The sequence below is a fragment of the Patella vulgata genome, chromosome 2 (genome assembly GCF_932274485.2).
Source record: "Patella vulgata chromosome 2, xgPatVulg1.2, whole genome shotgun sequence".
Lineage (NCBI taxonomy): Eukaryota > Metazoa > Mollusca > Gastropoda > Patellidae > Patella > Patella vulgata.
The window spans coordinates 72,611,612-72,631,330 of NC_065880.2; the positions used below are offsets into that span (position 1 = coordinate 72,611,612).

A 19,719-nucleotide genomic window follows, 5' to 3' on the forward strand; every position below is an offset into this window, starting at 1 on the left:
CTAACAATACAAGTGCTGAATCCACAAAAATGACAATGAAATGAAACGAAATGGAGTTTAACATCCTACTTTTCTGCACCAATCAGGGGTTTATGTGCTATGAGGAAGTTTTGCACAGACAGCAGTGCCCTACCTCCTCTTAAATCGAATTTCAACTGCCAAGGGTTCTTTTACGTGTACGTCAATGTGTACATGGGACCTAGGTTATTCCTCCCATTGACTAGACACTGTTCCTTGTAAGGCCTTCCGTTCTGCACCACGCTGGAAAATCCTGACTGGGGAATTTTCGTGGGCCAACCCCGGGATCGAACCTTAGATCTCCTGGTTAGTGAGCCAGTGCCTTACTGTCTGCCCCCTGCCCCTCCCCGCACCCCCAACCTCCAGTACCTATGATAAGAATGATATATGAAAGAAATGGCAACTTACAGTAAAGGATGAGGTGGTTGTCTGGGTTAGAGGTCTTGATACAGTGAGTAAACCAGTATTTGGATTCAAATAGAAGAACGTATCAGACAATTGAGGAGTCACTGATTGAATGGCATATCTCAATTCATGCTGGAAAGATTGAAAAAGGAAATCCTTAGAAAACACACAAGGGTAAAGTTACCAGTTTACAATAAACCCATTAGAACTAAGATCAATCCATACAGCCCTAACTAGATCGCCACAAAAGTTCCTGTCATGTGCACAGCTGTCGCACCCCCATGTTCATATAATACGAAAAAGCTATTCACATATCTCAGACAGATTGAGGTGGTCTAAGGAACGCAGTTTCAAACTGTTTTGGTCTGTTCAGGGGCATTTAAGGAACTTGGGTAGTAAATATTTACATATACCAAGTTCTAAAGCGTTAAGCTGAAACAAAAGACGATCTTATAATAAACAAATGAAAATAAAAAAATAAAGCTTAATGAACATTTTGTGGGAACATCATATGACTTCTGATTATATTGATCTCGAAATGTAAGGGGATCTTAAGCAGGCTGTCAGTGGTATACATATATAAGACCTAAATGACTAGACACTTCTACTTGCCAGGCACTCAGTCCTGCACAACTGACATGACTAGATACATCTCCTTGCCAGGCCCCAAGTCTTGCACAACTGACACGACTAGACACATCTCCTTGCCAGGCCATGAGTCCTGCACAACTGGAATAAGTAGATGCTTCTCATCTCCAGGCCCTCCATCTTGCACAACTGACGTGGGGGAAACCAGACAGGAAAATCCTCAAAACTTTCTCGGCCATCCACAGAATTGAACACAAGACTTGTTGGTTAGTGTCAGTGAATTCCATACTGACCGAAACACTGTCATTAATAAATAAAAGCCGACTCCAATTTATTAAAAGTAATATACATATTTTTAACATGAATGTAGTAAATAAATAATAAAATATATGCACAACGAAAAACTTGATTAATTATAAATAAATATTATAGTATAATGCTCTGTGGTGGTAATTTGTCTGGTAATCTAGTAATGGTATGGGCTAGAATACAATCAATGTAAAACCACATGTTGTGAGATCAACCATGTTTATTCACTCTCTAGATAATAAGTCAAAGATTACGTAAGTTGGAAGCTCGACTGTCAAGTCCAGAATGCCCCAAATTGACAGAATTGCAATCAAGTGTCACAGTTCTGTCAGTCCTGACAACGAAGGTTATGTGAGTAGAATCGGGATGTAATAAAAAACAACGTATACGTTTCAGCTGTGATTGTTGGTTTAGATAGTTTCTTTACGCAATAGGCATATGTATTGTAGTTTGAAATTCCTGTTTTCCCTCAATTGTCACTATTTTCAGAGAATTCAATAACTAATAAATGGGGAGGAAACTCTTCCATGTAAAGTGTCCATGACACACAATGTATGGAGGATAAGATGAGATATAATAAGTTAACATTTGACAATAAGACAGAACATAAATATGAAACCTACCCCATCATTATCCGTGGCAGCTATTTGAACCAGGCTCGTTCCCAGGACAAAGTTTTCTGATATAGATCGCTGATAGGAATTAGATGTAAATCGGGGTCGATTAGGATTTCTGTTGACACTGATAGTGACATTGGCTGTTGCTACTTCATTAGGTCGATCACTATCATAAGCCTTGAGACCAAGCTAAAACAGACACAAGACATTACTTCTTTGCTACCAAGATCAAAACACCAGCCATAACCAATATACAAGACATGTAAAATTAACAATTAAAATTTTTTGAAAATATCAAATTTCTCATAGCTTAAACCACGCTATGCACTCAGATCGATTACTTAACATTTCATTAAGAAAACAAAAATCAAAATACTAACACTAGATAATCTCTCAGTTTGGATTCCATCGGTTTAAAAAACAGGCCCATCAATTTGGTTCATGGCAAATAAAAAAGCTGGCTGGCTTGTTACATGATAGATGATGGAATTTTCAATTTGTTGTATCTTATTAAATCCTGAACGGAATTTTTTTAACTATTTTTGAACTGGTATTCCTATTAGAGATTAAACTTTGATAATATTCATATAACACTTTAAATCATGCTCAGAGACCTTAAAATTATGTGTGTAGAAACTCACTGTATAAGTTGTAGAAATATCGTTTCTCAAGTTACTTCGAGTTCGTATCTCACCAGTATTTCTATCAACAGAAAAATAACCAGTCGCTGATAAATAACCTGTAGCTTCATAAACAATCTGACCCTGAAAAATAGTTCAACATTAATAATAACAATAACTGAAATGATGTGAGGTTTAACGTCACACTATTCAGCAACGACTGGGCTAATTAAGGCAGGTTTACACCATGCAGTTTGCTATGAGTGATATTTTGCCTGGAAAGCAGCTCTACAACCTACTCTTTTTTTAAATTCAAACTGTCAAGGTATCTTTCACATGCACTCCAATGTGTACACAGGACCGCATTTTTTCGTGCCATCGGACAAGGAGAAACTGCTCCAGAAAACTTTATCAGCAACCAACTGGAGTGAATTGCAGCTCCTGTGTGTATCCATAAACGAATGATCTGATTATCAAATGTTAGCTTTAGCTGTTCAAATTACTGGAGGCTTTTTCCATCTCATGAACATAAAAACTGTGCATATATTTCAAATCAACCTAATGGTAACTTTAATGTATAGAGTAAAGTGTCTACAAGTGATCAAGGCTAAAACGTCGAAAATTAATAAGTCTCTTTGAAAACAATCTGTGAGAAGATGCTAAAAAACATACATATTTACATATCTTGCTGAATGTTTCTTTGAAACATAAGTAAGTAAATACTTATGTATAATATTTTAACTATGATACTACATAAGTCAGATCTACACGTAATACCTCTAATAATGAAAAACTTACTGTACGATCTGCATCTGTAGCAGACACTCTGCTATAAATTACAGAGTTTGCTATTGTGTCAAAATTAATGCTTTGACTGTATGGAGTATTGATAAACACAGGGGACTGAGAACCACGAGTCACAATCACGGTTACTTGGGATGTTGCTACTCTTTCCGGTACAGACTGATCCGAAACTTTAACTCGGAACTACAAAGAATAAAATAGTTAGCATATTAATCTTAGCTTATTTTAACCATTTGACTGCTGAGTCCCTAAACTTAAGTCTCCACACTAGGTTCCAGTGACAAAGAGAGAGAGAGAGAGAGAGAGAGAGAGAGATGGCTTTTAATGTCCACTTGACACAAACTATGTCATTTCAGGAATCACATATGGTTCATTTGTTATTTGAATAATTCACTTGAGCAAAGGGATCTTAAGCAGTGGGAGGAAACTGGAGGACCTGGAGAAAACCCATGAGGCTGTACAGGCAACCCTACAACTTGTCATGTATAAGCAGGGAATCAAAACCACGAAACTTGACTCAATGACAGATGCATTCAACAATTCGGCCAAACAACACCCCAGGTGTCTGTGTATCAAATAATAATTATATTACCATCCTCACTAGAACATTTTATGTGATTTAATATATTGCAGATAATTTGAAATAGATACAATGGACAAATAAAAAACTTTACTGAAATATATATAAAAATATTTAACAGCCCCCAGTGACAAAGATGAAAGACATCTGGACATAAACATGTGAAATGCTCATATTTAAAGGATGAATATAAAACTATTAGATAATATTAATATAAGAGCTATCTAATGTACTCGAAAGGGCAATTTGAAATTTTCTAGAGATCAAAGTTGTATTTACCCTCAGAGTGTTGCTAGTTGTTTCTGTGAGCAGTCTTTTCAAAAATACTGTACCGGTGCTTGGCGAAACATAGAAGAAATCAGAATCTGTATTTGCTGTTTCAACACTATAAAGCAGAACATCCTAAAATAAAATAAACAGTCAATTTTATTCTACATCCAAAAAATAAAATATACAAATTGCAACAATTTCAAATACAGATCTGTCCAGCCTATTATTTACATCATTTCAACTTTGTATAAGAAGAAACGCCTGTCCAACCTCGTGGGTTTTCTCCGGGTCCTCCAGTTTCCTCCCACTGCTAAAGACCCCTACGCGCAAGCGAATTATGTAAATAAAATTAAACCATATGTTAGTCCCGAAATGACCTAGTTTGTGTCGAGTGGACGTTAAACCCCATCTCTCTCTCTTGTATAAGTAGGTTATTGTGTGTATGGGTGTGTGTGCTGAAGACATTTATCAAAGAACCTAAATTCAGGTTTGACTAATAATTGTTTCAGAAACAAATTTTGCAACATTAGTGCTAAGTGCAATCAAATTTTGTATTTTTTTAAGTTTAACACCTGCTACTCTAGTGTTAGATGTCAAAGTGAGATATTACACTGGGAAATGGAAACATCCTGACTGGGCTAATGAAGATGGGCATACGGCATACAGTGTGCTACTGGGTTATTTCGGGACTAACATATGTTTCAATTTTCTTCCAATAATTTGCTTGCGTGTATGGGTCTTTAGCGGTGGGAGGAAACCCAGGGATCTGGAGAAAACCCACGAGGTTGGACAGGCGACCCTACTCCTTGTCACGTACACCGGGGAATCGAAACCATGCCAGTAGACTCAATGAAAGACCTTATGATACAATGCACGCTCTAATCATTCGGTCATCCAACCCCCTACTCTCGGTAAACAACTAACCACTGTAATACAACGCAGAAACCTCAAAATTACATGCATTAATTAAAGGTGCCTTCTCACATACAAACTATGTGATTTATTGATTTGCTTAGATTAAATTATGTTTGTCACATAATCTGATCAAGGGAGGATCCAGTTTTTTTAGCTAGTATTTGTTTTTACTCACTGTCCATTTGCCACAAATAATTCTTGCATTATCCTCTGCAAACTTCCTTTTCCGCAGTTTAATCAAAGAGTCTGATGACATTTAAGTCTGTCACTGTTTTCACAACTGCTAGCTATTTGATCAACAGATAGCACGTACTCCCTATGCCGTTAGAGCAGACATCCTGACAAGTTCCAGTTAGCAATACCCTATATTTTTGTTCAGTGTATTTAACAAGATTGGGTGTCTCTACTTTCCATATATAACAAATTTGCCGTACCTTTATTTAAAATAACTACCCCATAAATACTTTCATGGGAAGAATGTATCTTTAACAGGGGTGGGAAATTTACTGAAATATAAGGATGTACCTGTGTATTGTTATCTGTAGCTACTAGTTGTACAATAGAAGTTCCCAATCGTGTATTCTCTGATCTTGTTGATGTATAATCATTCTGGGTAAATGTTGGTCCAAACACATTTCTGTTCACTGTTATAACCACGTTTGCCTCAGCAGTTAAGCTTCCCTTTGTTGCTCTCACTCTTAACTAAAATACAAGCAGTTAAAAATCTGTAGAGTGGTGAAAAACCTTCCCAGATTGTATTAGATTAATTACAAAATGCATAAATCTAAAAGTTTTCAGCCAGAACCATAGGCGATATATATTTGTTCCATGCTTCTACATACTTCCAGTCTGACTTTCGAACAGAATCATTAATAATCTACTATAGACCCATTCATTCCATGATAGTTGGTACACTTGAAAGGTGTGACAAGCATCTTCAGGGGGCATTTTAGCATTCAGCACAATTAGAATGACCTCATTAGCTTCTGCCTTTTGCATGATTTTATGATTTGTTTTGATAATTAAATGGTTGTCATAAAATCTAGAATTGTTTTTTTAGGAAACTATTTACATAAATATTGATAAATTAACAATAGAGAAAGCATTGCCATTTTCGTATATCACAATGTGGAAGGTTTGTATCACAATATATGTATTTGTCGATTTTTGGGGGTGACAGCCCTACTTACGGTATACTCAGTCTTCTTGTTACGATCAGATGTGAGAAGTTTCTGTATTCTAATTTCACCAGTGTTGGGGTCTATTCTAAAATAATCTGGACCATCGCTTGTACCAATTAATTCATATGTCACACTAGGCTGAGATACAAAACATTAGGTATTTTAAAATAACAAACAAATTCTTGATCATAAGGCTTTCTAATAATTAAATGTCAACATAAAACTGTAAAGCAAGTATTATTGCTAAATTTCTTTATTTGTCCGATTTTTCAGCACCAACGGGGATAATGAATACGGGCATACGTCATACAATGTGCTATGAGGGAAATTTTGCCCTGACAAAGGCACTAAGGTCTACTCATAAAAAAATAAATAAAAACCACAAAATGTTCATAGTAAAAGGGCATAGTACATAAAACCAGCGGCTGCCAGGCAGGATACGCCCACATTTTCGAGAGATGGATAGAGAACAAGCTAACAAGAAAGTGATTTTTCCTACAATCAAGGGCCATAATTCAGGAAATTACAATTCGATATGCGCAAATATCGAAAGGAACTGAGATCTTTGTGTTAAAAACTTACATTTCAAGTTTCAACAAAATCGGATAAAAATTGTGACCTCTATAGGGTCCACAACCTTGATATATCATATTTTTACGCTATTTGAGAATGAACGGCAGCCATTTTGTCTGTCAATTTTGGGACGATTTTCACGAAATTCGAACTCAGTTGTCCTTAGGGTGTAACGGTGATATAATAATACGTTTTTTTAAATCGGATAAAAATTATGACCTCTATAGGGTCCACAAGCTAAAAACGTGATTTTTCGTACAACCAGGGGCTATAATTCAGGAAGTAACGGTCCGATATGGGCAAATATCCAAAGGAACCGAGATCTTGGGGTTATAAACTTACATTTCAAGTTTCAACAAAATCGGATAAAAATTGTGACCTCTATCGGGTCCACAACCTTGATATACCATATTTTTACGCTATTTGAGAACAAACGGCAGCCATTTTGTCTGTCAATTTTGGGGCGATTTTCACAAAATTCGAACTCAGCTATCCTTAGGGTTTAATGGTGATATAATAATACGTTTTTTAAATCGGATAAAAATTATGACCTCTATAGGGTCCACAAGCTAAAAACGCGATTTTTTGTACAATCAGGGGCCATAATTCAGTAAGTTACGGTCGGATATGCGCGAATATCGAAAGGAACTAAGATCTTTGTGTTATAAACTAACATTTCAAGTTTCAACAAAATCGGACAAAAATTGTGACCTCTATAGGGTCCACAACCTTGATATACCATATTTTTATGCTATTTGAGAACGAACGGCAGCCATTTTGTCTGTCAATTTTGGGCTGATTTTCACGAAATTCGAACTCAGCTGTCCTTAGGGTGTAAAGGTGATATAATAATACGTTTTTTTAAATCGGATAAAAATTATGACCTCTATAGGGTCCACAAGCTAAAAACTTGATTTTTCGTACAATCAGGGGCCATAATTCAGGAAGTTACGGTCCGATATGCGTGAATATCGAAAGGAACCAAGATCTTTGGGTTATAAACTTACATTTCAAGTTTCAACAAAATCGGATAAAAATTGTGTCCTCTATAGGGTCCACAACCTTGATATACCATATTCTTACGCTATTTGAGAACAAACGGCGGCCATTTTGTCTGTCAATTTTGGGCCGATTTTCACGAAATTCGATCTCAGTCGTCCTTAGGGTGTAACGGTGATATAATAATACGTTTTTTTAAATCGGATAAAAATGATGACTTCTATAGGGTCCACAAGCTAAATATGTGATTTTTCGTACAATCAGGGGCCATAATTCAGGAAGTTACGGTCGGATTTGCACAAATATCGAAAGGAACCGAGATCTTTGTGTTATAAACTTACATTTCAAGTTTCAACAAAATCGGATAAAAATTGTGACCTCTATAGGTTCCACAAGCTAAAAACGTGATTTTTCGTACAAACAGGGGCCATAATCCATGAAGTTTCGATCCGATACATGCCAATATCGAAAGCAGCCGAGATCTTTTGGAGATAAAGCTATATTTCAAGTTTCGTCAAAATCGGATAAGAATTGTGACCTGTAGAGTGTCCACAAACAAATTGTGGACGGACGGACGGACGGGGGCGACGGCATAAAACGTCCACATGAAAATGTGGGCGTATAAAAAATTTCACTCAACTAAAACTTATTAATTCCTAAAACGTATTATTTTTCCAATGTAATAAAATTTTCAGTTGATATTAAGGTAAATGATGTTATATTTACCCCTGGAGAAGCTTGGACATTTAAAACCAGAGAATTAACGCCTAAATCTTCATCTATACGTCTACCATAGTCATTTAAACCGAAGGTAAGGGTACCCTCTCTAACTACATTGATATTAACAGTAGTTGTTGTTGCCAAACTGGGGAAGCCACCATCACGGGCTGTTACTGTTAGCTGATAAAAATAATCATATGTACATCTTATCAATATATTTTAAATAGTAAATATTGGTAATAGCAGAATAAAATGTTCAACCATCTCCACCACATGCGTGACATGGAAAACAATTTACAAGGAGGCTTTTTTGTTAAATTTGTTTGATAAAAGAAAAAAAGCTATCCAGAATATAAAAACTGTTTTCATGTAGTGATTTCAAAATTTACCTGGAATCCATTGAAGGAAGTTCCAGCCAGAGACTGTATTAATCGAATTCTACCATCATTCGGGTCCAGAACTAGATAATCAGACGACCCAGAAGACTGACTACTAATAGAATAGGTAATCTGGTTGTCAGGTGCCTGTAAATAGAGAGAGAAATTGGATTTAATGTCCAACTGAAATATATAATATATTAAAACATTTCCATATGAATCGCTTTTTCAAATTTGTTTTCAAAGGTATCATTGTTACTTATCATATTACTTTATCAATATTTCATCCAAGTTTCATTTATTAACTCACATTTGGACTGTTGTCAGTAGCATCAAGATCGACTAATACAGAGCCAGGTGTTTGTGTTTCTGGTATCGTGATAGACACTGAACTACTGGCAGGTGTAAATTGGGGACCAATAATATTTCTGTTGACTGTTATCGAACAAACTTTAACTGCTGACTTTACTGGCATACCACTGTCTCTAGCTCTTATACGTACCTAAAAAAAAAAATGAATAAATATATGACGTAACATGTATTTATTTCTATCATACAAAGCTAACTGTCACATGGAATGATGATAAAGTTAACCCTGCAGTGCTTCATTTGATTAGATATAATGGGATTTCTGGGGTATTTCGGTCGGGAATATGCCAATGTATACATGTTATAGGAAAGTCAATAACATAAGAGACAAATAATAAAAGATACCGATGGTTTGAAATGAAATGGGGTTTAATGTATCAGCACTGACTGGCTATTGAAGATGGGCATACGCTATGCAGTGTGCTATGAGTGAAATTTCATCTAATATTAAAAGATCCGTCTTCCTTTAGCTTAAGATTTCGTCAGATTTCAGTCATAAAACGAAATAGGGTTTAACGTCCTACTGTTATGCACGGACTGGGCTAATGCAGACGGGTATACGCCATACAGTGTGCCATGAGTGAAATTCTGTCTGGACATCAACACAGCCATTGTTAAGGGTTCTATAATGTGCATGTCAATGTGTACACAGGACCTTAGTTTCTAATCAGATTTGAATGACTACACACTGTCCTTGCCAGGGCCTCTTTCCTACAAGGCATAGAAGTCGAAACCACAGCGAAAAATCATGAGGAACTTTCCTGGTCAAAACCAGGAGTGAACACAAGACCTCCTGTTTAGCCAGCCAGGGCCTTACTCATTGAGTCACCACGGCCCAGAGTTTTGTATCATTTCTCCTGAATAGTGTATAAAATTTGATAAAAAAAAAAGGTGACCTGTGACACAAGGACAGGAGCAATAGCATAATACGTTCATATGAAAATGTATAAAAACTAAACATTTATGTAATAGGTAAGTAGTAACTCACTGAATACACATTTGTAGAATCAAGAGCCAAATTGGCAGAATTGATTACACGTATGTTATTTTGGGTATCAAGGCTGAACAGTGATGGCGCTGTCTCATCTCCAATAATATCTACCGTTACTCTATTAAATGGTTCCTGAAATAAAATGAAATGAAATGGTGTTTAACATCCTATATTTCCATCAGGGTTAATGCAGACAGGCTTTATTTCGAATTTCAACTATGAAGGGTTCTCTTCCAGGGACCTGGGTTTTTAATCACATATGAATGACTATGTGATATCTTTGCCAGTAAGTGACATTAATAATTTGGAAAAGGGTCTAGTGGAGCATCAGGAAGACCATGAAGATCAGCTATATACCTCCTCTTTGTTTGTTGTGGACACTCCAATAAAAATCAAAAGTGTTGCCTTTCGATTAATTCTCTTAAAATTTTAAGAGTAAATGTTTTGAAAACCGATTTCCATCCCATCCAAATGTCTACATACTGTCCCTTACCAGGCCCTCTGTCATGCACCACTGACAAGGGGAATCATGACGGGAAATCCTGCTGGACGTTCTGGGCCAACACATGGATCGAACGTGGGACCTCCAGGTAAGTGAGTCAACATCTTACTTCCCATGCCACCAAGGTTTTGCTTTGACGTACAAAGCTACTCCATGAAGTACAATAACAGTAGGCCAACACGAACGCCGCACAGACAAACCAAAATCTCAAACTATCATAAATAACAAGTATGGTACTTACTTGATCTTGATCTGAAACAGTGACCCTGCTGATAGAAGTACCTGTCTGGACACTTCTGGTAATAGTTGCAGAACAGCTCTGAGTTGTGAAACTAGGTGCAAACAGATTTCTTTGTACGGTGACAAACACCTGAGCAACATTTGTACCTTGTCTTGAAGGATTACCCAAATCTCGAACATTCACTGTAAGCTATATCACAAATAAACACATTTAAACATAAATGATTGAGTATTATGTCAATTCTTGATCTTAAAGCTTTCTATTATTTAAAAGCCAACATAAAACTCTGTTTTCTGTAAAGCAAGTATTATTGCTAAAGTTCTAGGCCCTAAAATGGTATTTAATACTAGAAAATGAAATGAAATGGGGTTTAATGTCCTACTGTTTTGCAACTACTGGGCAAATGAAGATAGGTAAAGATCATACCGTGTGCTATGAGGGAAATTTTCCCTGGACAGCAACTGTCAAGGGTTCTTTTAGTTCTTTTTTTATGTGCACACCAACGTGTACAAAGGACCTCATTTTTTTTTCGTCCACCCAAACAACATTTTGGGACTTATATATCGTACCATTATGTTTCAATAATTCACTTACTCATGGGGGTCTTTAGCAGTGGGGGGGGGGGGGGCAGGAACCAGATAACCAGGGGAAAACATACAAAGTTGGACGGACAAGTGATCTTACTCCTTACCACGTACACGCCACTTGACTCAATGATAAACCTAATGATCTTAAGTGTAGGTATTAGACCACTCGACCATCCAATCTCCCCCCCCCCCCCCAATCTTGAATAATATTATTATAATTACATTATATCCAGTGGGATTGGTTGTGTCGGTATATAACGGTTGATACACAGAGATTTCTCCATTGTTTTGGTTCACTCGGAAATATTCTGGACCTCTTCCTTCACCAGTTATTCGGTATTCTAGTCTATTTTGTGGAGACTAAATAATATACAAAAATTTTCTCCTATTAATAGGGTCTTTTTTTTTTCATTTGATTAACAATATTCTATTTAGAAACATTTCAAAGATATCAGCTCAAAATTAAACAAATTTCTTTCTTGGACAATAAGCAATAAATTAAAGATGCATTAAGCAAGAGCTAAATCAGCCTATTGCAAGCCTTTATTTTCTTGCCTAAAATGTTATATAAACTATTATTTAGACATTTATTCACATGAAATGCCTGCAATGAACTCTCTTGACATCGGATGGCTGAAATTTCAATGGATTAGAACACCAGCGAGATTAAAAAAAATTATGATAAAAGGGAAAATTGAGACTAAGTCTTGATTGTCTAGTACCATTGCTACGATAATAACCAATCTACGCTACAATCTACATCAAAACTTCAAACACTGGCAACTTTGCTCAAAATAAAGTAATTTGAATGAAATTTTCAATATATTATTTCATTATCTATTTTTGATCTATTACAGCAAGAACAGTCAGGGCCCTTATTCACGAAAACTTAAACTAAGATAAAATCGAAATTTTAAGAAATACTGCAACTTCATTGGATATATGCAAATTGATTTTACTGGTCAGCCAATCGAATTGCAGTATTTCTTAAAATTTTGATTTAACTTAGTTTAAGTTTTCGTGAATAAGGGCCCTGGTCTTTATCTAAATCTTACATAATGCATCTTTAAGCAACATAATTAAGATCAGGTTTTATTTTTGGTTCTGTCTGTTCCTTTGGTCATTCCATTAGCATCTAAAGATATGTTTAAGAAATGAGGTTTACGACGGCAGGGAATAATAGTAACTTTCACCCTAATTAGATACGGCAAGTAAATATTATTGATAATCAAGGCCCTTCAAAAGAATTCGCAGAAATGTTTGTGTCACAGGTTTTGGTTGGTGGGTTGATCTGTAGTTAACCTATCAAATTTGAGCATTGATAAACATGTCTTTAGATCAAATGAACTGTAGTAAACTGCCGACAATAGAATTAGAATGAAACTGTATATATTTAATTAGAAAGCAAATTTTTTGGTCTACAAGCATCCTACATCGATCCAATTTAGAATTTTAATAAACTGAGATTTTAAAAGAATTAGAACTTACTGTGGTATCAGCATCTGTAGCAGAAACAGTTGTCACTGGTGTTCCTAATGTTTGTATATCAGGCACACCTATTCTATATATAGTAGGATTAAATACAGGAGAATTGAGATTACGTGTGACATTGACATATACAATAGCTGTATCAATTAGAGCTGGTATCCCGCCATCTTCAGCCACCACATATATCTAAAATAAAACAATAAAAAAACTATAGACGTAATGTTTTAGGTATTGTCATAGTTATGGAGTGAAATGGAGCTTAGTGTCTCTTTCAATACGTTTATTAAATGCGAACTCATCAAATGGTATTCAGGTGTTCCTGCATATCTGCCTTGTGCATTTCTGATGATTATCCAACTTTAAAGCACATAAGGAACTTTATCTGAAGTTTTGTGTGCTATACAGAATCTATGTTCATTGATTGATTGATTAACTTTCAGTTTACTTATCACTGTATTCAGTATTAACATTACTGCTAGTGCTTGTGACTGATTGATTGATATATAGTAATCAGTGCAATCAGTATTAATATAACTGAACCATTGTTTGAGCTATACAGATTCTGTGTTGATTGATTGATTGATTAACTTACTCTATAGTAATCATTGCCATCAGTATTAATATTACTTCTGGTTGTTATTATACCATTATTGGCGTCGATATTAAACAGATTCACAGCCACACCTTCTCCAATAATTCTGTATTGTACTTGATTTAATGGTGTCTAAAAATACATGAGAGAGAGAAATGGGGTTTAAAGTTCACTCCACAAAAACTAGGTCATTTCATGTAGTGGAGGCCATCGAAAGTATAAAAAACAAAAAGAAATATAGATCAGGGCCCTTATTCACGAAAACTTAAACTAAGTTACAACCAAAATTTTAAGAAATACTGCAACTTCATTGGATATATGCAAATTGATTTTACTGGTCAGCCAATCGAATTGCAGTATTTCTTAAAATTACGATTGTATCTTAGTTTAAGTTTTCGTGAATAAGGGCCCATTACATTACATGTATAAAATATAAATTAATAATGTCTAGGCGTACCTGTGTATCAGCATCTGTAGCAGTTACAGTAAAAACCCTTTGCCCAGCATTAGCTAAGAACTGGGAAGTGAAGCTGGTAGAATAGGGTTCGTTTTGAAATATTGGGGGATTATTGTTTCGTAAAACTTGAATTGTTACTGTAACTGGATTGCTGCTTCTTGGATTAGTGTCGAGATTTCTAGCAACAACTTGATACTGTAAGTAAAACACAAAATTATTAAAACTTGATAAACATATAAATGATGGTACTTCACTAACTATGCTTAATCCTTTTTCGATATAAAGACAATGATTGTGATTTTAGCACCATAGGAATCCCTTGCAAACTACAATATTGTGAATGTTGAATCTCAGTCCAAATATGGTTCAATTCTTTACAAAGATATGACAAACTGAAAATTCCATCAATCTCAGTCAAGAAATGTTTCAATTCTACTTAGTATTTACAAGGTAGAACAAATTGAAATTTCCATCTATCTATGCTGCTCCTTGTAAACCAAATTGATTGGCATGTTTTTAATCTGATTGAATTCTTTGTAATTTTTATGTTGTTTTCTTAAAGATACATTATGGGAGATAAGATAAAGAGATGGCAGTTCTTGCTATAATAGTTAAAAACTAGATAGTGTAAAGGTAATTTGCTGAAAATTTCAGTCAAATTGATCCACTATGAGCCGAGAAAGAAGCGGGTGAAATTTTTGCCTAGTCTCGGTCATCATTACTAAAATCATTAATATAAACAGCATAGACTCGACTATCCGCTTTTTTTGATTTAATTGTCAAAGGCCGTTAGCGGCATATAGGAATCTAATCCAGCCAACATCGAAGGCTAGCCTTGACATCGAGAGTATATTATGGCCTGGATAAGTTAATTAATGTCTAATTGATCATTTAGATAACATTTCAGGCCTAAAGAAAGACTTGTAATAAGCAGATTTTGCTCTTGCATAATGCATGTTTAACTAAATGCTGAATAATCAAGCTGAGTACATATTAGCATGGATTAAGCCATGATGAAATTGACATTTTTACAAAAAACACAAATCATGCATCGTTACAATGAAATATTCAAAATGGCAATAAACTTATACAATCTGAATAAATTGCTGTCATTAATCAGTCTTAAATGCTACATAAGTATATCAATTTCAAATATCACTAAATATCCCTTGCTTATCTCTCAATAACAGGTGCTATTTTGGAAGCCTACTAATTTAGGAAGTGTGGTTTTTAGACATTTATGTGAGAATATATGGGAGAAGTGAAATGAATTGCTTGAGATTTTCATGAAGTAAAATACAGCCATATCATTTCAGTGTAAAAGTTATTGGTTTGTTATTTAAAAAGATGTTGCCTACCGTGAATTGAGTTTGTGTTTCTCCATACAGATTTCTTCGAACAGTAATTTGTCCATTGGTTGGGTTGATGGCAAATCTATCCACATTAGTTGTAAAGAAATAGTTTACATCTTTGAATATTCCCTATATTAAAAACAAAGTTTCGCTTTTAGACAGATAACATGCACCAGTATTGCTTCTGGCAGCTAATGGTCCAACTTAGAATATATCCAAGTAATGTTTATTGGATAAAGTTTTATGGGGAAGCCTGTTTTATTAAAGAGTTTAAAAAACATCTGTCGCATCAGGCTTAAAGAAGCATTATGCAAAGATTAAAAAAAAAGAGCTGAATGTTTTTGCTATAATAGTTCAAAATTATTTCAAATGAATATATTGAAACTTTCAGTCAAATTACTTTAATCTGAGCTTTGACAATTTTTAACAAGAAATAGTATAAATTATCTACGACAATTGCTGATTGATTGTTTGTATGGTTGCCACCATAACAAACAAAGTCTTGATTCTTCATTCCTTCTATAGGCAAGTCTCTGTGAGGGCTGGGCATCAGGGGCGGATCCAGGAATTTTTGCAGGGGGGGGGGGGGGTGTCGTGTTCCTGAGACAATGTATCTCCCCAACCCCCTCCCGCATGGTCTCTATCGTCATTTTGGCGTATATACATACACATTGAGCTTTTTAAACAGAGAAATTCAACACCTCGTTTGACGTCAATTTTTATTATGAATTAATACAATGACATTGTGATTCAATTTCATGGATGCCAAGCATTAATTGTGATATCACATAATGTCTATATCATTATCTCGTGCTTTGAGTGCCCATCCTGTCCCAAATCTGACGATAAAGGATAAAGCACACGGCCGAGAAACCTTTCTCATAAAAAGTGTTGATTTACAAAAAAATTCCCCTGGGCATATCAGAGTTTAACACAGACATTATTAAAATAAAATTGAACTGGTTTGTTTCGAGTAGGCGTTAAACCATATTTCTCTCTCTCCCTGGATGACCTGGCGCCTGGTACGTTCGGGCAATTTTATGCGCGAACTCTTAGGTTTTTTTTACTGGCATGCGCACAGGTACTATTTCTTTTTCTTTTAACAAGTACCCAAATCGGGGATTTCGTGCGGAGGTAGTTCGGAGGTAAACAGTCTGTGAAGTACAACACTTGCCACTGTACCTGTGTATCGCTAATTATAAACCGAATGTGTGAAGACAGTTCATACATATCACTCAAAAATTTTTCAGTACAAACTCAGTTGATTCACGCTCGATTTGCTACTAAACAAACCCATCGGTTTATTTTCTCAACAGTGTGACCCGAAGTGACCGCGGATTTATTGACCTTGTATGAACTTATCCATAGCTATATCCTTACACCGAGAGAAGTTATCTAGTCTCGGTGAAAAGAACCATGGTCATCTGGTAGAAAATTACTTTTGTATTTTTTGGAACGGAAAACAGTGTTTTTAGAAGCAAACTAACCTGCCGCACATGAGGAAGTCATTATACTAATAATAAAAGGCGAGACCTCTTTTTGCGGCGCAGGCTTATCACTGAGTAGTAAACCGTCCACAAACAATAATATAGGAAGCCTAGTGACGAGTGTAGTAAGTAGGCTATAGACTATAGGTTTGAGTCGAGATTACTCGCTTTCAGTTTACTCTGTTTTTGCGATAACCAATTATGTGAGAAATACCATACTGACATTCGGTTTTTAAAAGTTGTACGCGAACTAAATGCGTTTGTTAGATACTGACAGAGCAGCCCAGAGTCGAACAATCGCCGCCCGAGCTGTCTTCGTCAGCTAGTTTCACAATATCGTGCAATAGGTGTATTAATGTGATTTTTAGGTTTAACCCCGCAAACAATGCCAAAATAGTGTTTTCACTGCTTACAGAAAACTGAAATTTAAAAAAAAAAAATTTTATGAGGGTGACCCTCCCACACACTCCCTATCGAGCTGCCGCTCGGTCTGCGCAGCCTCATGCCTGGCACATACTGTCAACATTGTATATTTTTCCGTTTCCGCCCTTCCCCCCCACAATATATATTTCACGGCTACGTTGCGACGGTACCAGCATACCCAGTTGTTGACACCCATTACATCACTCCTGTCTAACAAATCATAAAGCTGTGGTGTTACGGTGGCGGCATAGTATTTCACTGTAACACCACAGCCACTCTAACCATTCATAATACATCTAACTATCCCTTTACAGCACTTCACTCCCTACACATTTCCCCTCGTCCTACTTTCCAAACGTCAACAACACATCTCATACATCCAGTTCGCTGATTAACCCTTGTACCACGTCTACTGGATGTATATGGTTGGTTTTCCGACAGCACTGTATAAAAGCCATACATAAAATACTTGCTAGAGTCCATACCCTGAAAAACCTATTGAATCCCTATTACATATAGATTAACTTACTGGAGAATCCAAATCAGTAGCAGAAACAGTAAGTATAACACTACCAGGTGTCGTAGTTTCAGGTATAGATGTGGAATAAGAGGGGTTTATGAAAGATGGTGCATACAAATTTCTTTCGACATTAACAGTTACTACTGTTGTGGTTGACAATCGGGGACTTCCATTATCCTGACATCTAACACGTATCTACAATAAAACAAATAATTACATTTTGCAATATCGAACCTCACATTGCTAAATGCAATCAGTCATAAGTCACTGTTATAGTGGGTTGAGATTTATTTAATAATAATAAACAATAATGTATATTTATAAACCACCAATCCGTCAACAAATGCAAACTCCAGTTTTAATTAAGGGTGCACGAAAGAAGATCTAAATACTCACATAATAAACTTCATTTGTTTCAAGACCAAAGTTGTTATTAATGCGTAAACTACCAGTATTTGGAACAATGGAGAAAAGAATTGAAGCATCTCCATCTCCAATTATATCCTGTGTTACTTCATTAAATGGAAACTAAAATAATTTGTACATTTATCAGTTATAAAACATAATATTCCATAAATATAACATAAGCACAAAATATGGTGAATACCTTATAAACACCCACTATTTCATCCTGGGTTGTCCCCCTTGAACCAGGCGTACGTGTTATTTAGAGGAATAAAAATGTGTAACTTTTCCTGAATTCTGGGGATCAGAGAGGGGGTGCACATTATATATGTTGTTATATGTGGGTGTTTACGGTAATTAATTCATAACAGTTTCGTTTAACCGCGAGAAATTGCCTTTGTAGAATAAGTAATCATGATACAATGAGAGAAATCATGATACAATGAGAGAGAGAGAGAGAGAGAGAGAGAGAGAGAGAGAGAGAGAAATGGGGTTTAACATCCGCTTGACACAAACTAGGTCATTTTGGGACTAACATATGTTTTTTAATTTTATTTACATAATTCGCTTCCGCGTAGGGGTCTTTAGCTGTGGGAGGAAACCGGAGGACCCAGAGAAAACCCACGAGGTTGGACAGGCGACCCTACTCCTTGTCACGTACAACCAGGGATTCAAAACCACGCCAGTCGACTCAATGACAGACTTTATGATACAGCGCGCGCACGCTAACCATTCAGCCATCCAACCCCCCATGATACAATGAAGAGAAACAAATATAAATCATATACAATATCATACATTAGAGTATGTTAAAATACAGATGTAACATCATCCTTTGATGTTGGCGTACCAGTATATCAAATAGTGCAACATGCCAATCGTACATTATTAATAATAGATGAAATATTGGACTTGTGATGATTTCATTAAAATGCACATGCAAGATAGTGTATCTGTATTTAAGTTTAATGGTCTTGAGAAAAACATTGAATAATCTTTTGACACAACACTCAGACTGACACCCTCATGTAGTTTCAATATATTATTTAATATCTCTTTCTCGACCAGTTAACCGTACTTATTTACGTTACAGTTCTATTCTACAGGTCTATAATTATTGAATTATTATTATGTATCTTACAATATCATTATCTGTGCACACAGTTTGGTAAAATTCTTGATTGACCGTCTGAGTTCTGTTAATGCTGACAATATTTTGTGTGCTGGCACGAGTATAAACTGGTGGATTTTGGTTCCTGACAACATTAACTATTACTTCTGATGGCACAGATGACCTTTCTGGTGATCCCAAATCATATGCAATCACAG

At 35.8% G+C, this 19,719-nt stretch overlaps 1 protein-coding gene and 3 long non-coding RNA genes across 4 annotated transcripts; all 4 read right to left on the reverse strand.

The window, feature by feature from the left end:
• Nucleotides 1–3,384: 3,384 nt before the first annotated feature.
• Nucleotides 3,385–5,822, reverse strand: LOC130010663 (uncharacterized). Its single transcript, XR_008785921.1, has 3 exons — nucleotides 5,652–5,822; nucleotides 4,221–4,343; nucleotides 3,385–3,544 (listed from the first exon to the last, which is right to left on the reverse strand). It is a non-coding gene; the product is annotated as an uncharacterized LOC130010663 (long non-coding RNA).
• Nucleotides 5,823–8,631: 2,809 nt separating this feature from the next.
• Nucleotides 8,632–9,472, reverse strand: LOC130010666 (uncharacterized). Its single transcript, XR_008785924.1, has 3 exons — nucleotides 9,287–9,472; nucleotides 8,989–9,123; nucleotides 8,632–8,779 (listed from the first exon to the last, which is right to left on the reverse strand). It is a non-coding gene; the product is annotated as an uncharacterized LOC130010666 (long non-coding RNA).
• An 834-nt stretch (nucleotides 9,473–10,306) lies between these two features.
• LOC130010632 (protocadherin-16-like) lies at nucleotides 10,307–14,608 on the reverse strand. The gene is made up of 7 exons (XM_056098369.1): nucleotides 14,597–14,608; nucleotides 14,204–14,398; nucleotides 13,747–13,878; nucleotides 13,155–13,340; nucleotides 11,889–12,026; nucleotides 11,080–11,268; nucleotides 10,307–10,468 (listed from the first exon to the last, which is right to left on the reverse strand). Exons 1-7 carry the CDS (start codon nucleotides 14,606–14,608, stop codon nucleotides 10,307–10,309), a joined length of 1,014 nt encoding a protein of 337 aa, XP_055954344.1.
• Nucleotides 14,609–15,567: 959 nt separating this feature from the next.
• On the reverse strand, nucleotides 15,568–19,719 carry LOC130010661 (uncharacterized). Its single transcript, XR_008785919.1, has 4 exons — nucleotides 19,532–19,719; nucleotides 18,382–18,513; nucleotides 17,995–18,180; nucleotides 15,568–15,684 (listed from the first exon to the last, which is right to left on the reverse strand). It is a non-coding gene; the product is annotated as an uncharacterized LOC130010661 (long non-coding RNA).